This window comes from Phocoena sinus, chromosome 11 (assembly GCF_008692025.1).
Source record: "Phocoena sinus isolate mPhoSin1 chromosome 11, mPhoSin1.pri, whole genome shotgun sequence".
In the NCBI taxonomy this organism is placed as follows: domain Eukaryota; kingdom Metazoa; phylum Chordata; class Mammalia; order Artiodactyla; family Phocoenidae; genus Phocoena; species Phocoena sinus.
Window position 1 is genome coordinate 7,077,679 of NC_045773.1, and position 18,059 is coordinate 7,095,737.

General features: G+C 53.5%; 1 protein-coding gene across 9 annotated transcripts; it reads right to left on the reverse strand.

The window, feature by feature from the left end:
- Positions 1 to 774: 774 nt before the first annotated feature.
- Positions 775 to 16,946, reverse strand: BRPF1 (bromodomain and PHD finger containing 1). 9 transcript variants are annotated; one of them, XM_032648187.1, is made up of 14 exons: positions 16,579 to 16,946; positions 14,067 to 14,675; positions 9,186 to 10,145; positions 8,199 to 8,361; positions 7,538 to 7,669; positions 7,016 to 7,162; positions 5,922 to 6,231; positions 5,272 to 5,592; positions 4,666 to 4,950; positions 4,020 to 4,167; positions 3,096 to 3,232; positions 2,875 to 2,993; positions 2,371 to 2,525; positions 775 to 1,638 (listed from the first exon to the last, which is right to left on the reverse strand). In XM_032648187.1, exons 2-14 carry the CDS (start codon positions 14,663 to 14,665, stop codon positions 1,455 to 1,457), a joined length of 3,660 nt encoding a protein of 1,219 aa, XP_032504078.1. In that variant the 5' UTR covers positions 14,666 to 14,675; positions 16,579 to 16,946; the 3' UTR covers positions 775 to 1,454. The 9 variants fall into 9 exon arrangements, with proteins under 9 accessions (XP_032504078.1, XP_032504074.1, XP_032504079.1 ...); XM_032648183.1 differs by adding an exon at positions 15,389 to 15,554 and having other exon boundaries at positions 2,875 to 3,232; XM_032648188.1 differs by having other exon boundaries at positions 7,034 to 7,162; positions 16,579 to 16,933.
- Positions 16,947 to 18,059: the final 1,113 nt, after the last annotated feature.

Here is an 18,059-nt window from a genome sequence, read left to right on the forward strand (position 1 = left end):
GGCTTCAGGAGTTACCAGGCCCTGGGGCAGCTGCTTCCTGTGCCTGTCTCCTCTGCAGGCACGACGGCCCACAGGTGCCTAGTGCTTAGAGGGCATTCATTCCTCCAGTAAATGCTTAAATTGGAAGAGAAGGTGTCGAGGTGGGGAATGAAGAGTCCCTCCGCATTCCTGCTCAGGCCCCAGCTAAACAGGGGAAGAAGGGTCACACAGCTATAGTGACTCTGAAGCAGCACCCGGACCGTCTAACTGGCAAAGGACTCGGAGCATCTTCAGTTCACGAAGGAATGGCCGCGAGACTCTTCCCTTCCAGCCGTTCGGCAAACTGGTTGAAGAGCCAGCTTTGGAGGCAGGCTCTTGTTCAAATGCTAGCTCTGCGACTTCCTAGTTGTGGGAACTTTGGCAAGTTACTTAATTTGTCTAAACCTTGGTGTCTTTGTGGAGATAACTACCCTGTCATTAACTTTCCCCGTAGTTATTGCAAGGATTATACAGAACTGTGTATCTAAAGGTGCTTCAGCACAGGGTCTACCACTCAGTGAAGGACATGGGGAATGGGAGCTGTCATACTGGTGTTAGCCAAAGAGTTCGTCTGGGTTTTTCCGTAAGATGTTACAGAAAAACACGAATGAACTTTTCGGCCAACCCAATATTATCTTTGCTGTTGTCTTACAAATGCAGCAGGCACAGCAGCCAGCAACCACTTGGGCCCAATTATTTACCATCCCCGAGGAACACAGCCTCGCTTTTGCCCTGGCAGAAGGCAAAAACCAAGAATTCCAAACAGACCATTTATTTTCTAAGAATCAATATATTTTCTTCCTTTGAAATAAATACAAACCAGTTTGAAAGGTGGGGGAATCTATGGGAAGAAGGGAAGTGGGGACAGGCCCCAGTCTTTTTTTTAGTACCAAATGACTCTGGCGCGACCCGGAAACGCAGTTACAAATGAGAATAATTTAAATTCTCCACTATTTACAGTATTTACAACAGCAGGGGAGGGGGGTCACCTAGTGCCCCTCTTCCGGGCTGGACAGACATCAATCTCACTGCTAGGCTGTGCAGATGCCAGCTCACCTCACCACCTCAGGGGCCTCAGGCCACTAGGCAGTTAGGGGTTCTCCTGGCATGAGTAGGCAGAGGTGGTTGGATGGCCTGTGTTACGCAGCGTCCTAAGCTTGGCCCACCAACTTGCGCTACAATGCCGTGAGGTCTCTGGAGCTTTCTGGCCTGTGGAACCTCCCCTCTCATTGCGCAGAGCCCCCATGGGCCCTTGGAGTGTTCTGTACAGTCCAGCTGCACTCAGGGCGGGAGGGACCTCCCCCACCCAGCTTCCCCTGAGACTGGCCCCAAGACCAGGAATGAGTCAGTGCAGAGGCCGGTGCCACTCCAGGACAGTGAGCAAAGGGGAGGAGAGAGGTGGCAGGGCACTGTGGGTTGGGTTGTGCTGGACAGGATCAGTCACTATCGCTGGTCTCACTGCTCTGCTCGCCCTGCACCTTGCTGCGGTGCTGCAGAGCCCTGTGGTAGGCGATCTGTACTGACTTGCGGATGTTGGATTTCCGGCCCTCCAGCATCTTCTCCTTGTCAAGGTCCTGGTTCACGCCCAGAGGAACCAGCTTAGTCCTGGGCAGCCACTGCCTGTAGGACGAGGTGAGAAGCGAGTAAGTCATCTCTTATCTCTGGGGGAGCAACAGGCACCAGCCTTCCTCACTTGTTCATTCCTTCAAAAACTCCTCCTGAGTGCCCCACTCTGGGCCAGGCTCTGGTGGGAATTAAAGAAACCAAGAGATGCAGTCCCTGCTCTCAAGGAACTGCTCACAGGCTAGTGATGAAAAGAGCCCAGACATCAGTCACAACGGGGTAATCATAGGGTAGTTATGGGCACAAAAAGGAGCCCTGACCTACCCTGAAATAGGCACCTTGTCCAGTGGGCTCCAGGCAGACTTAACTGACATTAAACATCCTCTGCAGACAATTAACAACCAGAGACCACACGTGTAAGTGTGACGGAACAGCGATTCAGAACCTGAATGATTAGGCCTGCTTTATCCTCATCTTGTCACCATGGAGGCAGAGGTGGGAAAAGTAAGTCTAGAAGCCACCTTAGTCTGGGTGGGGAGCCACCCCCACATTTGTCACAGTCACTCACGGTCCTTTGATTTCTAGCTACAGCTGTCTGTCAGCTGCTGCCCGCTCAGTCTCTCAGACTCTTGGTCGACACAACCCTTTTGCTCAAAGATCTAAGTCCCTCCCCCACTGATTTATGACAGCTCAGGCTGTCTGTTGCTGGAGTTCCCTGGCAACCTGCCCCGATACCGAGGGTTGCATCTGTGGCTATGAGTCACATCAAATGCTCCCCTCCTCCCTTACCAGGTTCGCTTGTTGTCAAAGAACAGGACGAGGTAGAGATGCTCTCGGGCTTCCTGGGTCATCTGTTCCCCAAGTTTCAGCACCTCCAGTGGGGGCACAGGGATGGGAACCCCATGGTGGAACATACCTTCCCGGGGCATCTTTGGATCAATGATCTAAGGGTGTAATAAGACCTTGGTTTAGTTCAGTCTCCTCCTTCCCAAGGCTTACCCTATCCAAGAATTTGGAGACTACGTCTGAAGTGGAAACAGAAAAAGGTTACCACACTCCTTGGGCTGCAGTGCTGACCCTTGGCTTATTCCCATGCTGAACTATTTCAGAGCCCAAGGGGCAAAGGGAAGAAAAAGGGAGAGATGGAGAAACTAACCAGGGACCTCTAAGTGTCTATCTGCCAAAGACTCCTGTGCTCTGCAGCTCAGCAGAGAGTAGAAAAAGTCTGCTACTTTTGAGTCTGTGTTCTGGGGTTGGAAGACAAGGGATATGACAAGAAAAGTGGAAGCCTACCAGAGCTGGGTATGATGGATACCCTCGGCATTTGGCCCACACCAGGTCCAGAGCATCCAGTGGGGAGTCCTCATCCTCTGACAGCCAGCCAGCTCCCCGGCCCAGACTCTTCCTTACCACTTCACAGGAATGGGAGAGAGGGGGCGGATCAGCAATCCGGGGTCTGGCAAGGCCCTGACACTGGGCCCCCAGAACCCCTGGCTTTGGGCAGGCGTACTTACTGCTGTGGCCCACGCCGCGGCCAGTGCCCACGGAGTAGGCCTCGTTCTCAGTGCCTGAGGTATCTTCACTGCTATCCTCTGGGAACGTGCCCCGAGAGAAGGAGGGCTTGCCCCGGCCTTGTTTTGAAGGTGTTGTGCTGTGGACAAAAGGGAAGCTCAACTCAAAGGAGGGGAAGAGTGGGGAATGACATGGTGGGTATCCTCCCTTCTTTTTTTTTTTTTTTGCGGTACGCGGGCCCCTCACTGTTGCGGCCCCTCCCGCCGCCGAGCACAGGCCCCGGACGCGCAGAACCAGCGGCCACGGCTCACGAGCCCAGCCGCTCTGCGGCATGCGGGATCCTCCCAGACCGGGACACGAACTTGTGTCCCCTGCATTGGCAGGCGGACTCTCAACCACCACGCCACCAGGGAAGCCCTATCCTCCCTTCTTTAAGCCCCTAGGGTCTAAGACGTTTGGAAAGCAGAGGCTACTTGAAGAATTTCAAACTCAAATGCCCTCAGGGACTTGGGGGTGATCTGACTGAAGTGGGCTGGACACAGCAGTAGTGCTGAATGCATGTGCCCGTCTTAAGTCAACAGTGGCCAGAACTGCCAGTCTGATTTTTACAGAGACTATAGAAACTGGGATTTTATAGGCCACTTCCGAATCTTTATTTTTAATACTATGCTGGCCAAACAAAATGTCTGCAGGCCAAATCCAGCCCACAAGGAACCAGTTTATGCCCTCTGTTCTAAACCATCAGCTTAACACAGGGTGGGCCCCTCTGTTTCATTATGGTGACAGTCTCATCTATTCCATTTACTTTGCAGAGAACCTTTGGTTTGAGCCATCTTAATCTAGGCTAAAATGGCTGCCACCCCACTCCCCATAGGGAAATCTAGAAGGCCATCCCGGAGGTGGGTCTTGATCCGGAGGACTGGTACCTGGTCCGGTCTGAGGCAGCGCTGCTGCTGCTACTGCTGCTGGACTCAGAGTCAGAGCTGCTCCGAGGAAGGCTGCAGTCATTACGATACACCAAGAAACTCTTCTTTACTGGCTGGTTTCCACCGCTGAAGCCGTTGGCTGGTAAGTCTTGGTTGGGGGGAGGGGGGAAGGGAAGGAATCAGTCAGGAAGATGTAGATCAGAGATCTACTGGGGGTAAGAGGGACTTGGAGCTTGGCTTTCGCTTCTGTGCTGGAAAATTCCTCCAACCTTGGCCAGCAGAGCTAGCTCTGGGCAGTGTCCACCACAGTTGGCCACAGCTCTGCCCCACCCCTTGCACTTCCCTTGGCAGTTACTGGCCTTAGGATACAAATGGCTTAAAGGAGATTCCCCAAGGAGGATAAGAAGAGAAAAGGTGAAGTGATACAATGGAGGAGCGGGGGGCCCTGGATGGGAATCTAGCTGGGTCAGCATCTCTGGGCTTCAGTTTCCCCATCTGTAAAATGAGGGAATTGAATTAAAGGATTCCTAAGGGCCCTTCTAGCTCTGATATATTATGGGCAAATGAAGGGATAGGTGGGAGTTATATTGGGAAGGATGGCAGCTTTGCTCACTCTACTGCGGGGCTGGGTGATGGTGAGGCTCACCCATTGGGGGGTCTTCTGTGGATTTATCACTGTCGCTGTCTGAGCTCGAACTGGGCCGAGGGCTCCTACCCCGCTTGCGCTGACGCAGGGAGCCCATGATGGGGAGCTGGGGGGGCCCCACAGGACTGCCTCCGTGGCTGGGGGTCATCTGGCTCTCCCGGTTTTTGGGGGGCCGGCCCGGCCTCTTGGGCGGTCCAGCTGTCTTCGGGTTCTTTTTGGAGAACAGAACTGAGGTTCTCCTGCCCACCTCATGTGCGGGGGTTGAGGACATGTTGGGACCCAGGCCTGGAGCAGAGAAAGAGAGAAGGAGAGTCGGTGAGGGGCCTGATGTGGGAAGGGCATATGTCCAGGGTAGGCCCTGGGTATATAGGACCATAACTCCAGCTAGAGTAGGGGAGATAATCTGGGGGGCATGGAGTTGGGAACATTGTCTCTTACACAAATAGCCAGAGAGGCAGCTAAGAGGCCCTTGACTGGGGAATGAGGGAGAAAGTACAGCTGGCTGTGCATGAGGGACCTCTGCCTGGGGCATGGCAGGCGCTGAGTGTGTGCTGCAGAGTCAAAGTCTGGCTGGCCTCGGGGTCCACCATGCTGCGGGGTTCAGACCTTTGCCTGTCTCCTGGCTGCTGCTCTCCTCGGCGGCACTGTCTGTCTGCCCGTCCTTGTCACAGGCTGCCGGGTGGGGTGTCAGGCTGCCCCGGCTGGAGGGGCCATGCCGCTCAGGCCCATCCCGTCCAGTTTCCCGCTGGTTGGCAAGCTTGCGCCGCAGTGCCGTCATCTCTTTCTTGATCATCTTTGCACGCCTTGAGCGGCCCACGCTCTGCTTACTGGCATTCACCTCATCCAGCCGCTCGAGCAACAGCTTCAGCTGCTCTTCCACCGGCAAGTGCTTCTGGTTCTCCAGCAGGACCAGCCGCTCTTCCTCTGCTGCCAGGGGTGGGAATAGGGAGGAAAGGGTCAGACTCAGGGCAGTCCTCTGGGCCCCGTGAACCTGGGCAGGCAACAAGAAACCCACTCTTCTCCCCCTCTGCTCCTCACCAGGAGCAGCTGTAAAACAGTAGCACCGAGATGTGCAATGGCAGGGACTGCGATCCATTCACCCAGTCTGGCTTCTTAGAGCGCACTCCTGGGGATAGCTTGCCACTGCTCAGCCTAGCTGCTTCCTGCCTACACAATGCCTGCTCCCAGGAGGGGACTTTGGAAAGCTGTTCATCCCTGGCATTGGCCTCTATGTGGAGGTGTGACTTATCACCCACCATCTTCGGTGTGGTGTGAGGCCTCGTCTCCAGCCAGGCTGTGGGGGATATGCATGCCCGTCTCAAAGTCAATGCCCATTTTTTCTGCCTGGCGCCGGGCCTGGCGGAGCACAGCACCACCCTGCTCACGGAGCCGCACTGCTGCCCGGTAGAAGATGGTATCCTTGGCATTATACTTGAGGCAGTTGCTGACGATGAGGTTGAAGTCCTCCTCAAAATCATCAAAGTTCAGGTAGCGGTAAGCCTCCAAGTTCTGCTTCATGGTGAAAAAGTCCATAGGCTTTTTGATGTGGTCTAGGTAGTCAGGTACCTGGGAGAACACGGTAGGTGTAGCTAAGTGGAGATACGTTCCTCATTCCCCCTGAACCCCTGTTCCTGATAAACCTCCCTTGAAATGCATCCAGCAACCTCCTCCCACCACAGTTAGAGGCAGGCATTCAGCACAGGGGAAAAGAAAGCCGGATTCTAGTCTTGACTTTACTAGTCACAAGCTGTGTGACCTTGGCAAGCCTCTTAACCTCTCTGGGCCTTCTTTTCCTCACCTAGAAAACAGTAATGAAATTACAGCCAAATCTATCTCCTAGAGCCATATGACGCTTTAGTAAGAAAATGACTAGGGGAATCCTCTGGAAAAAAACACCACCTTGCATTCCTATAGCTCTTTTTACTTATCATTAAGACTTATAAGGAGGCTGCTGCCTCAGGCCTCTCATTTTATACCTTTTAGAGAGAAGAGTCTGCCAGTCAGGACCTAGGGCTTCAGAGATGGTTCTTTAGGTGCTGAGCCTTCTAAATTCTCCGTTCTAGGGTTCAGCACCCGCAAAGTGTCTTCCTGCCCTGGGATAATTCATTTGGCAGACTCAGTCCCTGCCTCTGGGGAAGGAGTGCAGATTGCCTCCCATTCTGGGCCCTTGGGATATGACAGGGACAAGACAGAGTCCAGGTGATGCATGTGGCTCCAGTTCATCCTGGAGCCCCAGAGCCACCAACCCCTCTCTTCAAGGTCCCCTCCTAGTCCCTGGCCCAGACCTGCAGCGGGGGTCCATCTGGGAGAGGAACAGAAAGAAGGTGGAGTGAGGGGAAGGGATTCTTACTTCGTCCAATTCGGTTACCTCAGACAGAGGGACCGGCTCGCTGAAGATGTTGCCTGTGTCCTTCTCTTGGAGCTGCTCCAGGGTTTTTCGAAGGAGGATGAGGAAAGGGGTCAGCTGCATCTCCATGGCAATCTGCTGGACCTTGATCTGACACACATAAAGGCCCAATCAGCCAGGCCTAGGCCAGTCCCGTGGCAGAGAGGTCTGAGGAGATGGTTGTAGCTGGTATGGGAACTCGCCTTCCTTCCCACCCCACACAGCTCGGTGTACTTGACTCCTTTGGACTTTCCCTTCCTTGAGCTCCCAGCACCAGCTACCTGCATCACATAATTTAGGATTCCGGTCACACTCTCCTGCGACATTCTGCTTCCGGTGGGCTTGAGAGCAAACTGAGCTCACGAGACCTGACTCCCGCATCAGCCCTGTTGCTTCCTGGACAGGTGACACATACTTGTCCATGTTTTCTGTTTTCCTGGGTCTGTTTTCTCTACTGTAAAAAAGAGTTGGCCCAGGAGCACTCACCGTCTCCCTTTTGAGTTTCTCCCGCTTGCGGATCAGCTCCACCAGCAGCCGGGCTCGCTCCAGGTCGTGCCGAAGCCGCTGCCAGGACTTGAGCTGTTCTTTGAGGGCCCAGTTCTTGTCTTCAGAATCTCTCTGAAGAGGCAAAAGAGGGATCAGGAAATGATGAGAGAGCCAGAGGGGACGAGAGCCCAGGAAACTTGGGTCAAGGGCAGGTAAAGCCAAAGGAGGGAGCACAGTGATTTACTGGTAGGCTCACTAACTAACTGAAGTGGAAGCTCCTCAACCCACGTGGCCCCTAGGCCCAGCACGGAGTCGGTGCTCAGTATATGCTTGCTGTGAACGAACAGATGAACACATAGGAAAAATGCGTTAAAAATCATCTGTAAGGATTTCATCCTGAGCTTGCTTTGAGGCTTAGTTTAAAGGAGGAAACAGCCCAAGCCCTCAGACACTGGAAACTACATTCACAAATCTCTGTCCTTGGGGACTTCCCTGGCGGTCCAGTGGTTAAGACTCCACGCTTCCAAGGCAGGGGGTGCGGGTTCAATCCCTGGTCGGGGAACTAAGATCCCACATGCCGGGCGGTACGCCCCCCCCAAAATCTCTGTCCTCGTGCCCCTGGCACTAGTTCCTAGAGCCCACAGGGAATCTGACACAGTACCCCAACTTGGTCACAGTTCCTCTGAGACTGCAGGTGTGTCTGCAGGCGACGCAGCAGTGGGACCCCATTCCGTGACTGCCTCTTTAGCGTCCAGTAGCTGTGCAGCCTCTGCATGAACTGGCTCTTCCTTTGGATGGTCAGGCGGTTAGTGATTTTACTGAGCCTGGGAAGCAGGAGAGCAAAGAGAAAAACCTCTTGGGCCCTGATTTTCTTAAGCAGAACAGTGGTCTCTGGCTAATGAGAGTTTCAGAGTGGGGCTAAATAGGGAATAAATCTACTGTCAAAAAGGCCTATGACACTGGGCTAAGGCAAAGAAGAGCAAAGAGAGCTGTCAATGGCAACTCAGCAGACAGGGAGCCAAGCTCCCAGCTCTAAGCCAGATCCATAATTCTGTTCACCAGTGGGTCAGGGAGCCTGCCCCTAACACTGCTCTTGGCACTGCAGCCCAGAGTGCTATTTGACCCTGGGATACCCAACTCAGACTGAGCCTGGGAAGGTTTTAAGATGAAGTACTACTGTACAGCAGTATAGGAAATCGACTATGTAGCACAAGCGAGAGTAAAAAGCAACTGATGACTGTAGCCCTCATTTGGACTTATTTGTGGCAGCAACCGTTTCACAATTCCTAGAGCGTATCCGTCCCCCTTCTTCATTCCATTCTCCCTTCAGAGTCGGACCATTTCTTCCACTGTGGCTGGTAGCTATTCCATCCTCTTTCTTCCTAACTTAAACCACCTCATCAAAACGGAAGGCAGTTTAAAACATGTTAGGTCTGCCAGATAAAAGCTGAAGTTTCTGTTTCCTAGTGTAAAAGCCAGGTGACCTGCTAGAGCTCATCTCTTTTGATATTAAAAAAAAAAACCCCAAAACTTCTATGTAGCTCCTGATAGGAAGAAGATACCCCAACCCTGTCACTCCACTCAGGGGGCTGTCAGTCTCCAACAGGGCTTCTTCCCTCAACAGCCTGTCCACCTGCTTCCCTCATACCTGTGTGGTGGGATGCAGGGCACAGACACCACAGGTGCTGCTGCCCGTTTCTCCGCCAAGATCTTCCGCGCCTTCTTCATCTTGATCCGGGACTTGGCCTTGGCCTTCTTGACCTTCTCTGAGCTCCAACTCTTACCCTCCTCCTCCTCCTCCTCCTCCTCCTCCTCCCCCTCGCTGTGGGACAGGGCAGGCAGGCGGCGTGCTGAACCTGGAGGCGTATGGATGTCGCAGTAGGCAGTCTTGCGGACGCTGAAGGAGGTGCCATTGGCACCCGTCTCCCGCACAGGCTCCATCTTCATGTAAAGGCCGGCCTGCTGGGCACACGTCACATGGAAGGCTGTGTAGCAGTTGGCCTTGTGGCACTGGATGCAGGCCCCTGAGCCCCTCTGTTTGCAAATGTAGCAGGTCAGCTTCCAGCGAGCTGGCGGGATGTGCTCGATGCTGTCGATAGGCTCCAGGAAGACCGTGTTGGCGAAGCAGACCTCAGGGATCCATAGGGCACACACCACATGGGCCCAGCGCCCATCATCTGTCTGCTTGAAGGCACCACCCTTGTTGGGGCACAAGGCGCAGTCCACAGCACGGGAGGGTGACTGTAGGCAGCGGCGGCACAGCCACTGGCCCTCAGGGATGTAGGGGACACCGTAGCACTCCTGGTGCACAGCCAGGTTGCACATGTCACAGAAGAGGATGACATTGCTGTTCTGGCACTCACCATCATTGCAGATACAGCACACTGCATCTTCATCCACGAGTGCATTGGGGTCGCCTTTATTGTGGCTCTCAAAGTAGGACTCTTTCTCCAGCCGGTCCATTAAGTACTCAAAGATTTCCTGCGGAATGGGACTCACACCCTCCGTCTTCCGCCGCTCGTTCATGATATCCAGCCAGATGTAGTCCTCCTCATCCATGTCATACTCTACTTCCTCATCCAGCTCTTCCGCCGACTTCTCGATGTACCTGCAGTGCACATAGGCAGCTCAGCACCAGAAGGTTGAGATTTCCCTCCTTTAAAGACCATGGGTTATATCTGCAGAGTACTCACCCTTTTCTAGGCCTGTGCCTTTACATCTGTGTTGTCTATTCTCACCTTTACCCCAGGCACTCTAAGTCCTATAATCATTCTTATTTTGCAGAAAAGGAAAACTTACATTTGGGGAGGTTAATTCACCTGCCCTGGTCCTCTTGTGAGAAAGTGGCAGAGCTGGGATATGAACCCAATCATGCCGATTTCAAAGCTCACGTCCTAGCTTGCTACACTGCCTCCTTTGAGGTGCAGAGGCTCAGCCAGACTCCTGAAGGATGGGGCAGCTAGGACCCATTATTGGGGTGGTCTGGGTGATGATACAAGGAGTCAGAGGAAGGAAGGTCCTCAGTTTTCATTTGCAAATCATACATAAGTTGTTTTAGCACCAACTGGCTATGTCCTGAATGCAGCTGCTGTAGGTCTTCTGTTAGCTGGTACCAGCATCAGCTCAGGGCTCCCTCAAACTCTAGGTACTCTTTACTCTCTGGATAACCTTGGGAAATAACAGTCAGAATAGCTAAGATTTACTGAGCATTTACTATAAGCTAGGCATTGTGCTAAGTTATCACATTTATTTTCCCCATAGCCATAGGGTCAATGTTTTTGTTGCCCTCACTTTATAGACAAGGAAACTGGAAGCTTTGAGAAGTTAATTAACTGCCCAACACTGTTAGTTCACACAACCAGGAAGTGGCAGAGTGAGGATTCAAACTCCACTTCACAGCACTCAGTGGGCCAGCAGGACTGCAGCTAAGGATTGCTCCAGGTGCCTGGGATACAAAGTAGGCTCCCCACCCCCTTGCCATGCACACTCTAGGTGGCCTGACCCTGGTGTTGTAAAGCTACAGGGAGCTACAACGGAAAGAACAGGGCTTTGCCGTCTAACAAACCTGGATTTACATCCTGGCTCTGTTACTTTGTGGCATTCGGGACATCACTGGCCTTTTCTGAACCTCAGTCTTATTTTTATTTATTTATTTTTTTTTGTGGTACGTGGGCCTCTCACTGTTGTGGCCTCTCCCGTTGCAGAGCACAGGCTCTGGACGTGCAGGCTCAGCGGCCATGGCTCACGGGCCCAGCCGCTCCGCGGCATGTGGGATCTTCCCGGACCGGGGCACGAACCCGTGTCCCCTGCACCGGCAGGCGGACTCTCAACCACTGCGCCACCAGGGAAGCCCTGAACCTCAGTTTTATTGATGACAGAATGAGAAACAAATGGGCTAAATCAAGTGGCACACAGCAGGCCCTAGATAAATGTTAGTTCCCATGCCTCCCCTCTCCTCTCCACAAGGGAAATGTGGCTCTGGGGGCTACAGCAGGCCAGGCAAGCACAGGTTCCGGAGCCATGCTCTGGATGACACCAGGCGAGTGAGCTGATCTCTCTGGGCCTTGGTTTCCACACCTGTAGAATGGTGATGCTAACTTGAACCTATTTCATACAGCTGTTGTGAACATTAAATGAGTTACTACAGGTAAAGGGCTTAGAACAGTAGCTGGCACGGAGCAAGTACTCAATAAATGTTAGCTTTATTATTAGTTTTTGTATAGATCTGCCCCACCCTGTCTTGCGTTATAACTGTTTTTGTGTCTTAACTCCTCCACTACTAGATAAGAGGCAAGAACCATGTCTGATTCACCACACAGAAATAGGTGCTCAGTGTTGCTCGTTTGAAAGACATTTAGGGGGTGGAAGGGAGGACAGACTAAAATACTGTGTCTATCAGAAGCAACTTCTTCCTTAGCCCTTTACCTCTTCCCCAAGGTGAATGCAATGTCCTCATCCTTGGAAAAGGGTGTGGCTCAGGGCTAGTGTGAAACATCTGGTCCCTTCCAGGCCTTGGCACCAGCTCTCAACCTTTTCTCTGCCATGACACACGTGACATTATGTGATGGTGCATAACACACTCCCATCGTGCACCAAGATTACAGGGTGTGGCGCAGATAAGGTAGGCTGCATGTCACGTACAATTCCTGACACAGCAGCTGACACTCCCCCTCAAGAAAGCATACCAGATGTGAGCAAGGCAAGTGGTGTTATTAGAGGGATGACCTCAAATCTTCTTACATTTATATAAAAAGTAAATCATTTCCAAAAGAGGCAGTTCTGCTAACAGTAGTAACAAATTACATGCAACACACCTCCCAACTGATTGCAGTGCACCAGCTGAGAGCTGCTGCCTGGAGAACAGATCTGATTCCCCCGAGGAAAGAGTGAATCTGAGTGGAGGGATGAAGAAAAGGAGCAGAGGAGCTGGGCTGGGCTGCTTACTGGAGCCAAGAGCACTGAAGAGCCATTAGGAGAGAGGGCAGGCCCAGAGAGGGGTCTGTGTGTTGGGAGGTGGGCATGGCAGTCAGTACTAACAGACAAGAGAGGCAGTGGAAAGCCAGAGGGAAACGGAGCTGGGCTGAACAGATGAAAGGATGGAAGAGAGGAAGAAGAGACTGGCTAGCATGTGAACAGCGGTGAGAGGAGAGTGACACATTGGGCCAAATTACTTGAGTTGCCAAAGATTTGCTTTTAAAAAACTGAGATTTAGTATAACATCACATGGGTTGCCCTTCTGGTAAAAACTACCTTTCATATAAAAACCTTTACAACAAGTCCTTGTCAGAGATCAGGCTTTCTGATTAGCTGACACCAAAGATGGCTCCTTAACGAACTCACCCAAATGCCCTCTTTGACTTGGATGCCAAGACTCTAAGAAATTTTACACTTGGTTTTTATTCCATCCTTCAGCTAGGGTTTCTGTATGTAGTTCCACCACCACACTTCCCCACTCCTTCATTTTTTTACCTCAAGTTAAAGGAATTTAGCCTTATGCCTGTGACTTTTTAAAAATATTAATTAATTAATTTATTTATATTTGGTGCATTGGGTCTTTGTTGCTGCACGCGGGCTTCTCACTGTGGTGGCCCCTCCTGTCACGGAGCATGGGCTCCAGGCACACAGGCCTCAGCAGTCGTGGCTCGCAGGCTCTAGAGCACAGGCTCAGTAGTTGTGGCGCACGGGCTTAGCTGCTCCACGGCATGTAGGATCTTCCCGGACCAGGGCTTGAACCCGTGTCCCCTGCGTTGGCAGGTGGATTCCCAACCACTGCGTCACCAGGGAAGCCCTATGCCTGTGACTTTATTAGGAGCCACTGTGACTAATTTTTGGAAGGAAGTGGGGTACTAAGAAACAGTTAAATGAAACAAATAAAAGGGTCCTTGGAGGAGTACAAAACATAGGCGATGAAAATACTGCTTATGCAGGCTAAAGGATGGGTGACAATAACAGAACAAGTAATGGGAAAATTACTTCTTTAGATTTACAAACTGATTTTATAACCTTATGAAATCATTGTCCCTAGTCTTGTACCTTTAGGCTACCAGAGGAATATTATACCTACTCTGCAGATGGGGTCACTGCAACACAAAAAGCTGAATGCCTTTCCCAAGATCACAGAGTGATGGAGTAATAAGAGTCAGGAACAAAAAATGGGACCTTTTGATACTGTGGAAATAGTGCAGCTTTGGAGTCAGAGGAACCTGGGTTTGTCAGCTACCTACTGACATGTGACTGTTCTTGGTCCTTTTTCTGGACCATGGTTTCCTCATCTGTGAAATCAGAACAATGCCTACCTGAGTGAGTCGTGAGAATAAAATAATGGAATGGCTATAAGGCAGCCAGTGCAGGGCCTGGCATGTGGCAGTGGAGACGAAGTGCCATCGTCATTAGCTGGGGCACTTTTATGCCTTGGCAGGACCGGTGTGCTTCTGCTATGCTTTACCCCTGCCACTTCCTATCACCTAGCTTTGACTCCTGAGCCCTGCTTGACCAGTTTTCCAGAGTTGGGAGGTGGAGGCGGCCTTACCGGTAATAGGAAGTTGGCCGGGGCGGGGCATCAGGGGTATCCTGCTCCAACTCCCGGTATACCACCTCTGGCAGCTTGGGAGTGGTGCTTGCAGAAGCATTGTGGTGATGGTGATGGTTGGAGTCCTTGCGCTTCTCCTTGTTCTTATGCTTGCCTGACTTGGGAGTAGCAGCCGGTGTCTCAGTGTTCTCCTTATTGCTGCCGTTCTCAGGGGCCTCCTCAGGGGCCTCCTCATCTTCTGACACCACATCCAGGTTGTCAAAGATGCTGATGCGGTGGACGCGGCCATGCAGGTCCACCTCCACCATGCGCTGGGCCTGTGCGTAACTCATCACCTCACGGCTGGGCGACTGGGATACCTCTGAGGGGGTGGGTGACTGCTTGTTGGCTGGGCGTGACTGGCGCCCCTTCTTTTTGTGCTTTCGGAGTGGAGTCTGCTGTGGGGGCGGTGGGTTGTCATGGTCATAGTGGTACAGGTGGTACTCAATACCACTGTAACTCTTGTAGACCTTGCGGCAGGTCTCCACAGGGCACTCATACGGTGGCTTAGTTGCCCGCAAGTTGTGGCAGAAAGTCTTCACGTCAAAGTCCACCCCCATGCTGTCACATCTAGAATGTACAGATCAGTTAGCACAGGCCGAGGGAAGAGTTCCTGGCCACCCACTCCACTCTCTCCAGCCTTCCCTCTCCCCAAGGGTCCTGGCCAGCCAACCTCTACAGCAGCTCCAAATGCCCCCTCCTCCATAACGTGGCCATAGTCTTGGCCTTATCACCTCTTGCCTGATCCTCCTGCTCTATGTCTCAGTTCTTCTAGCCTAATCTCACACAATGTGTCCAGAACGATCTTTCTACCAAGCAGAAACGATCATGTTAGTCTCTTGATTAAAAGCATCCTCCTGATGTTCCCACTTCAGGATAATATCCAAATTCCTTATGATGATATTCAAGGTGCTCCTTTCACTGTGTGGCCTTAGTCCTCCTTTCTAGATTCTTTTCACCAGTTATAGCTGTATTTCTGTCTAACCAGGACAACTTGCCAGTCCCTGAATGTTACAACCTCTCATTCCTGCAAGATGATCTCTATTTAGAATGCCTTCCAACCTCCCTGATTAGTGAGCTCCCACTCATTCTTCAAAACATGGCTCGAATGTCACTCCTGTTATGCTTCTTTGTCTCTCCCATGGAGAGCTATGTTTCCCCAGCATTTCATCCTCACCTCCACCATGGCATTCACCACACTGGAAGTTCTCTGTCTCCTCCCATTAGACTGGGAGCTGTGCAGTGCAGACACCAGAGCCTACCCACCTCTGTATCCCCAGTACCTGGCATGTAGTGTTGTTTTGGCCAATGAATAAATAATCTGTTGAATGAATAGCTAAGTGAGGGGATCACCAGTTCTGGAGATGAGATGGATGAAGGCTAGTGTCAGCCCATGCAGAAGCTTGAACAGGTAGCCAATGATTTGGTCCTGGACTCCAGCAGAAATCACTGGGTTACAGAAAGAATTAGTTAATTTCTGAGGCCTTTACGGTAAGCCTATGCCCTGGCCCTGGGAGTGGCACCAGGCCCTAAGGGTACAAACAGGAACATGACAATCCAGGCACACTCAGCTCCATGCTGGTCCTCAGAGCCCTCCCTTCCTCCTCTCCAGTGTTCCTGGGTGAGTGGAGACAGCAGACGGCACCAGCCCCCAGGAAGGCCAGCTTGGTCAGAGAGACTGCCCCAATTTCTCCAGGCCTAGCTGAGTGCAACAATTTAACTGTGGTCTTGGCGCCATTCCAAGCAAAGCCACCCTGAGCTCCCTGATTAATAACGGTCCTTGTTGGCTCCTCTCCTGCGACTTAACCAAGCTAGTGAGCTGCTCCAGTCTCTCTGTCAAAGCCCCAGATTGTCATATCAGTAAAACTACTCCTTAAACTCGCCCCTACTTCCTACCTGCACCTGTCTTTAAACAAACCAATCAGAAGCACAAACTCTCCTCTTTCTATGATGAGTCCCTGGTGAACGCTGCAGCTCTGCTGCCCCGGCTGGCTCCCTAATCAGTACAGAAACCCCCAGCAAACGTCCCGCTGGGACTCAGAAACAGAAGCAGAGGAGAGACAAGGCAACTTAGACCCGAAAGCCCGTGCACAGGGCCCCAGCCCAGGGGTATGGCGGCGGCATCTGCCCCAGGCGCTCCGAGGGCTGGAGGAAGTAGGGGGCGGAGGCCAGAGGGATTAGGCCGGGCCGGGCGGTGCCCGCAGCCCTCTCCCGGATGCGGCTACGTTTCCCCTTTGTTGAAGTGTAAAATGTTAAACAAGGCTCTTCTCCTGCCATTGGCCCAGGCAGCCCCAGGCAACCCCGAAGGATACAGTGTTGCCCGGAATGCAGGCTGTGAGCGAATGCACTGTCAGTTCTCCGGGATGGAGTGGCCCGAGGGTACTCGGGCTGGGCAGCTCAGTGCGCGCCCCACTAAAGTAGCCTACCCCTTCCCGGCTGGCCACTCCCGCCCTGGTCCCTGGCCCGCACTCACCGGCCACCTCGAGTCCGGGCTCATTGCCGAGGGCGCCCGCCGGGGCTCCGACCCCACTAGGGGAGGCCGGCGGGGAAAGACGGGCCGGGGATGGGGAGTCCCAATTCCGGAGACTGCAGACCTCGCCACCCCGACCCCCTGCCACCCCACGCTCTGGCCCGGCTCCCTGGGATTCCCGCGCTGACCCCTGCCGCTCCCAGTCCCGCCGGCGCCCCGGTCGCTCAATTGCGGCGGCCGCCGCCCCTTTCGAAAGCCCCTAGGTTGCCCGGTCTCGGGACCCAGCACCGCCGGAACAATGGAGGCTCCCGGAGGCAGCGCGGGGACGGCGGCGGCGGAGACGGTGGCGGCAAAGGCAGTGGCAGCGGCGGCGGCAGCAGCGGCGGCGACGGCGTCTGCGCAGGGTAAACGCGACGCCGCAACGCTGCCGAACTGCACTTTCGCCACACATCCCCGCCCGCCCGCTGAGGCTCAAGAGGCCATTCTCTGGGATTCGGAAGTGCCCCTGGACACCCTACATGGCTTTTCTAGCACCTCCATCTTAGAGCTGAGTTTCTGGAGACTGAAGTTGCCGTACTCGGGACCCGGAGTGGTGGGGCCGTTTGTAGCGAATCTGCGACCACGTACGGTGAGCGCGGACTGGGCGTGAGGAGCCCGCCCTTCTCCCTTCCCCCTCTGCCTCTCTCCCCCCCTCCTCCTTCTCTCCCTCCTGCTGGCGCCGCGGCTGCGGTAGGGACCTGGCCTTGGTCTCGGAGGAAGGCGGCGAGGCGGGGCGGGAGCCACGGGGCGGGACTGGGGGCAGGGCCAAGAGCAAGAGGGACGCGGACTGGAGCCTAAGGGGGACCCGAAGTCATAGGTAGGGGCGGGGCGGGGCTGGAAGTGAATAAACCAGTCTACGGGGCGGGGTTTGCGGCGAGTGGGCGGGGCCATCTGTAAAGCAGACCCCCAGTAAGGAGAATAGGGGCTGAACAGGGGGTGAAGCGTGGGACTAAACAGAAAAGTGGGCCTCAGAAAAGAAAGGGCGGGGCTTTGGGTGGGCCTGGAACTTGGAGATGGGCTAGGGGGAAAGGATATAGCTGGGAAAAACGTTGTGAGGCTGAAGGTAAACGGTGGGGCTTGGAAAAGGTAAAGGGGCAGGGCTGGAGAAAAAGGTGTGAATCTGAAAGTAGCTGCCTGATTGGGGGTGGTGCAGAAGGCTGGTGGGGCGTGAAAGGGGTTGTGTAAGGTAAAATGAGATTCAGATGCTGGAACCCTGTAGGTAGGCGGGGAAATGCTTCATGGCTACGGGTTGCCGGTTGGAAGATAGTGTCAAAACAGATCTGCGGGCTTCCCTGGTGGCACAGTGGTTGAGAGTCCGCCTGCCGATTCAGGGGATGGGGGTTCGTGCCCCGGTCCGGGAAGATCCCACATGCCGCGGAGCGGCTGGGCCCGTGAACCATGGCCGCTGAGCCTGCGCGTCCGGAGCCTGTGCTCCGCAACGGGGG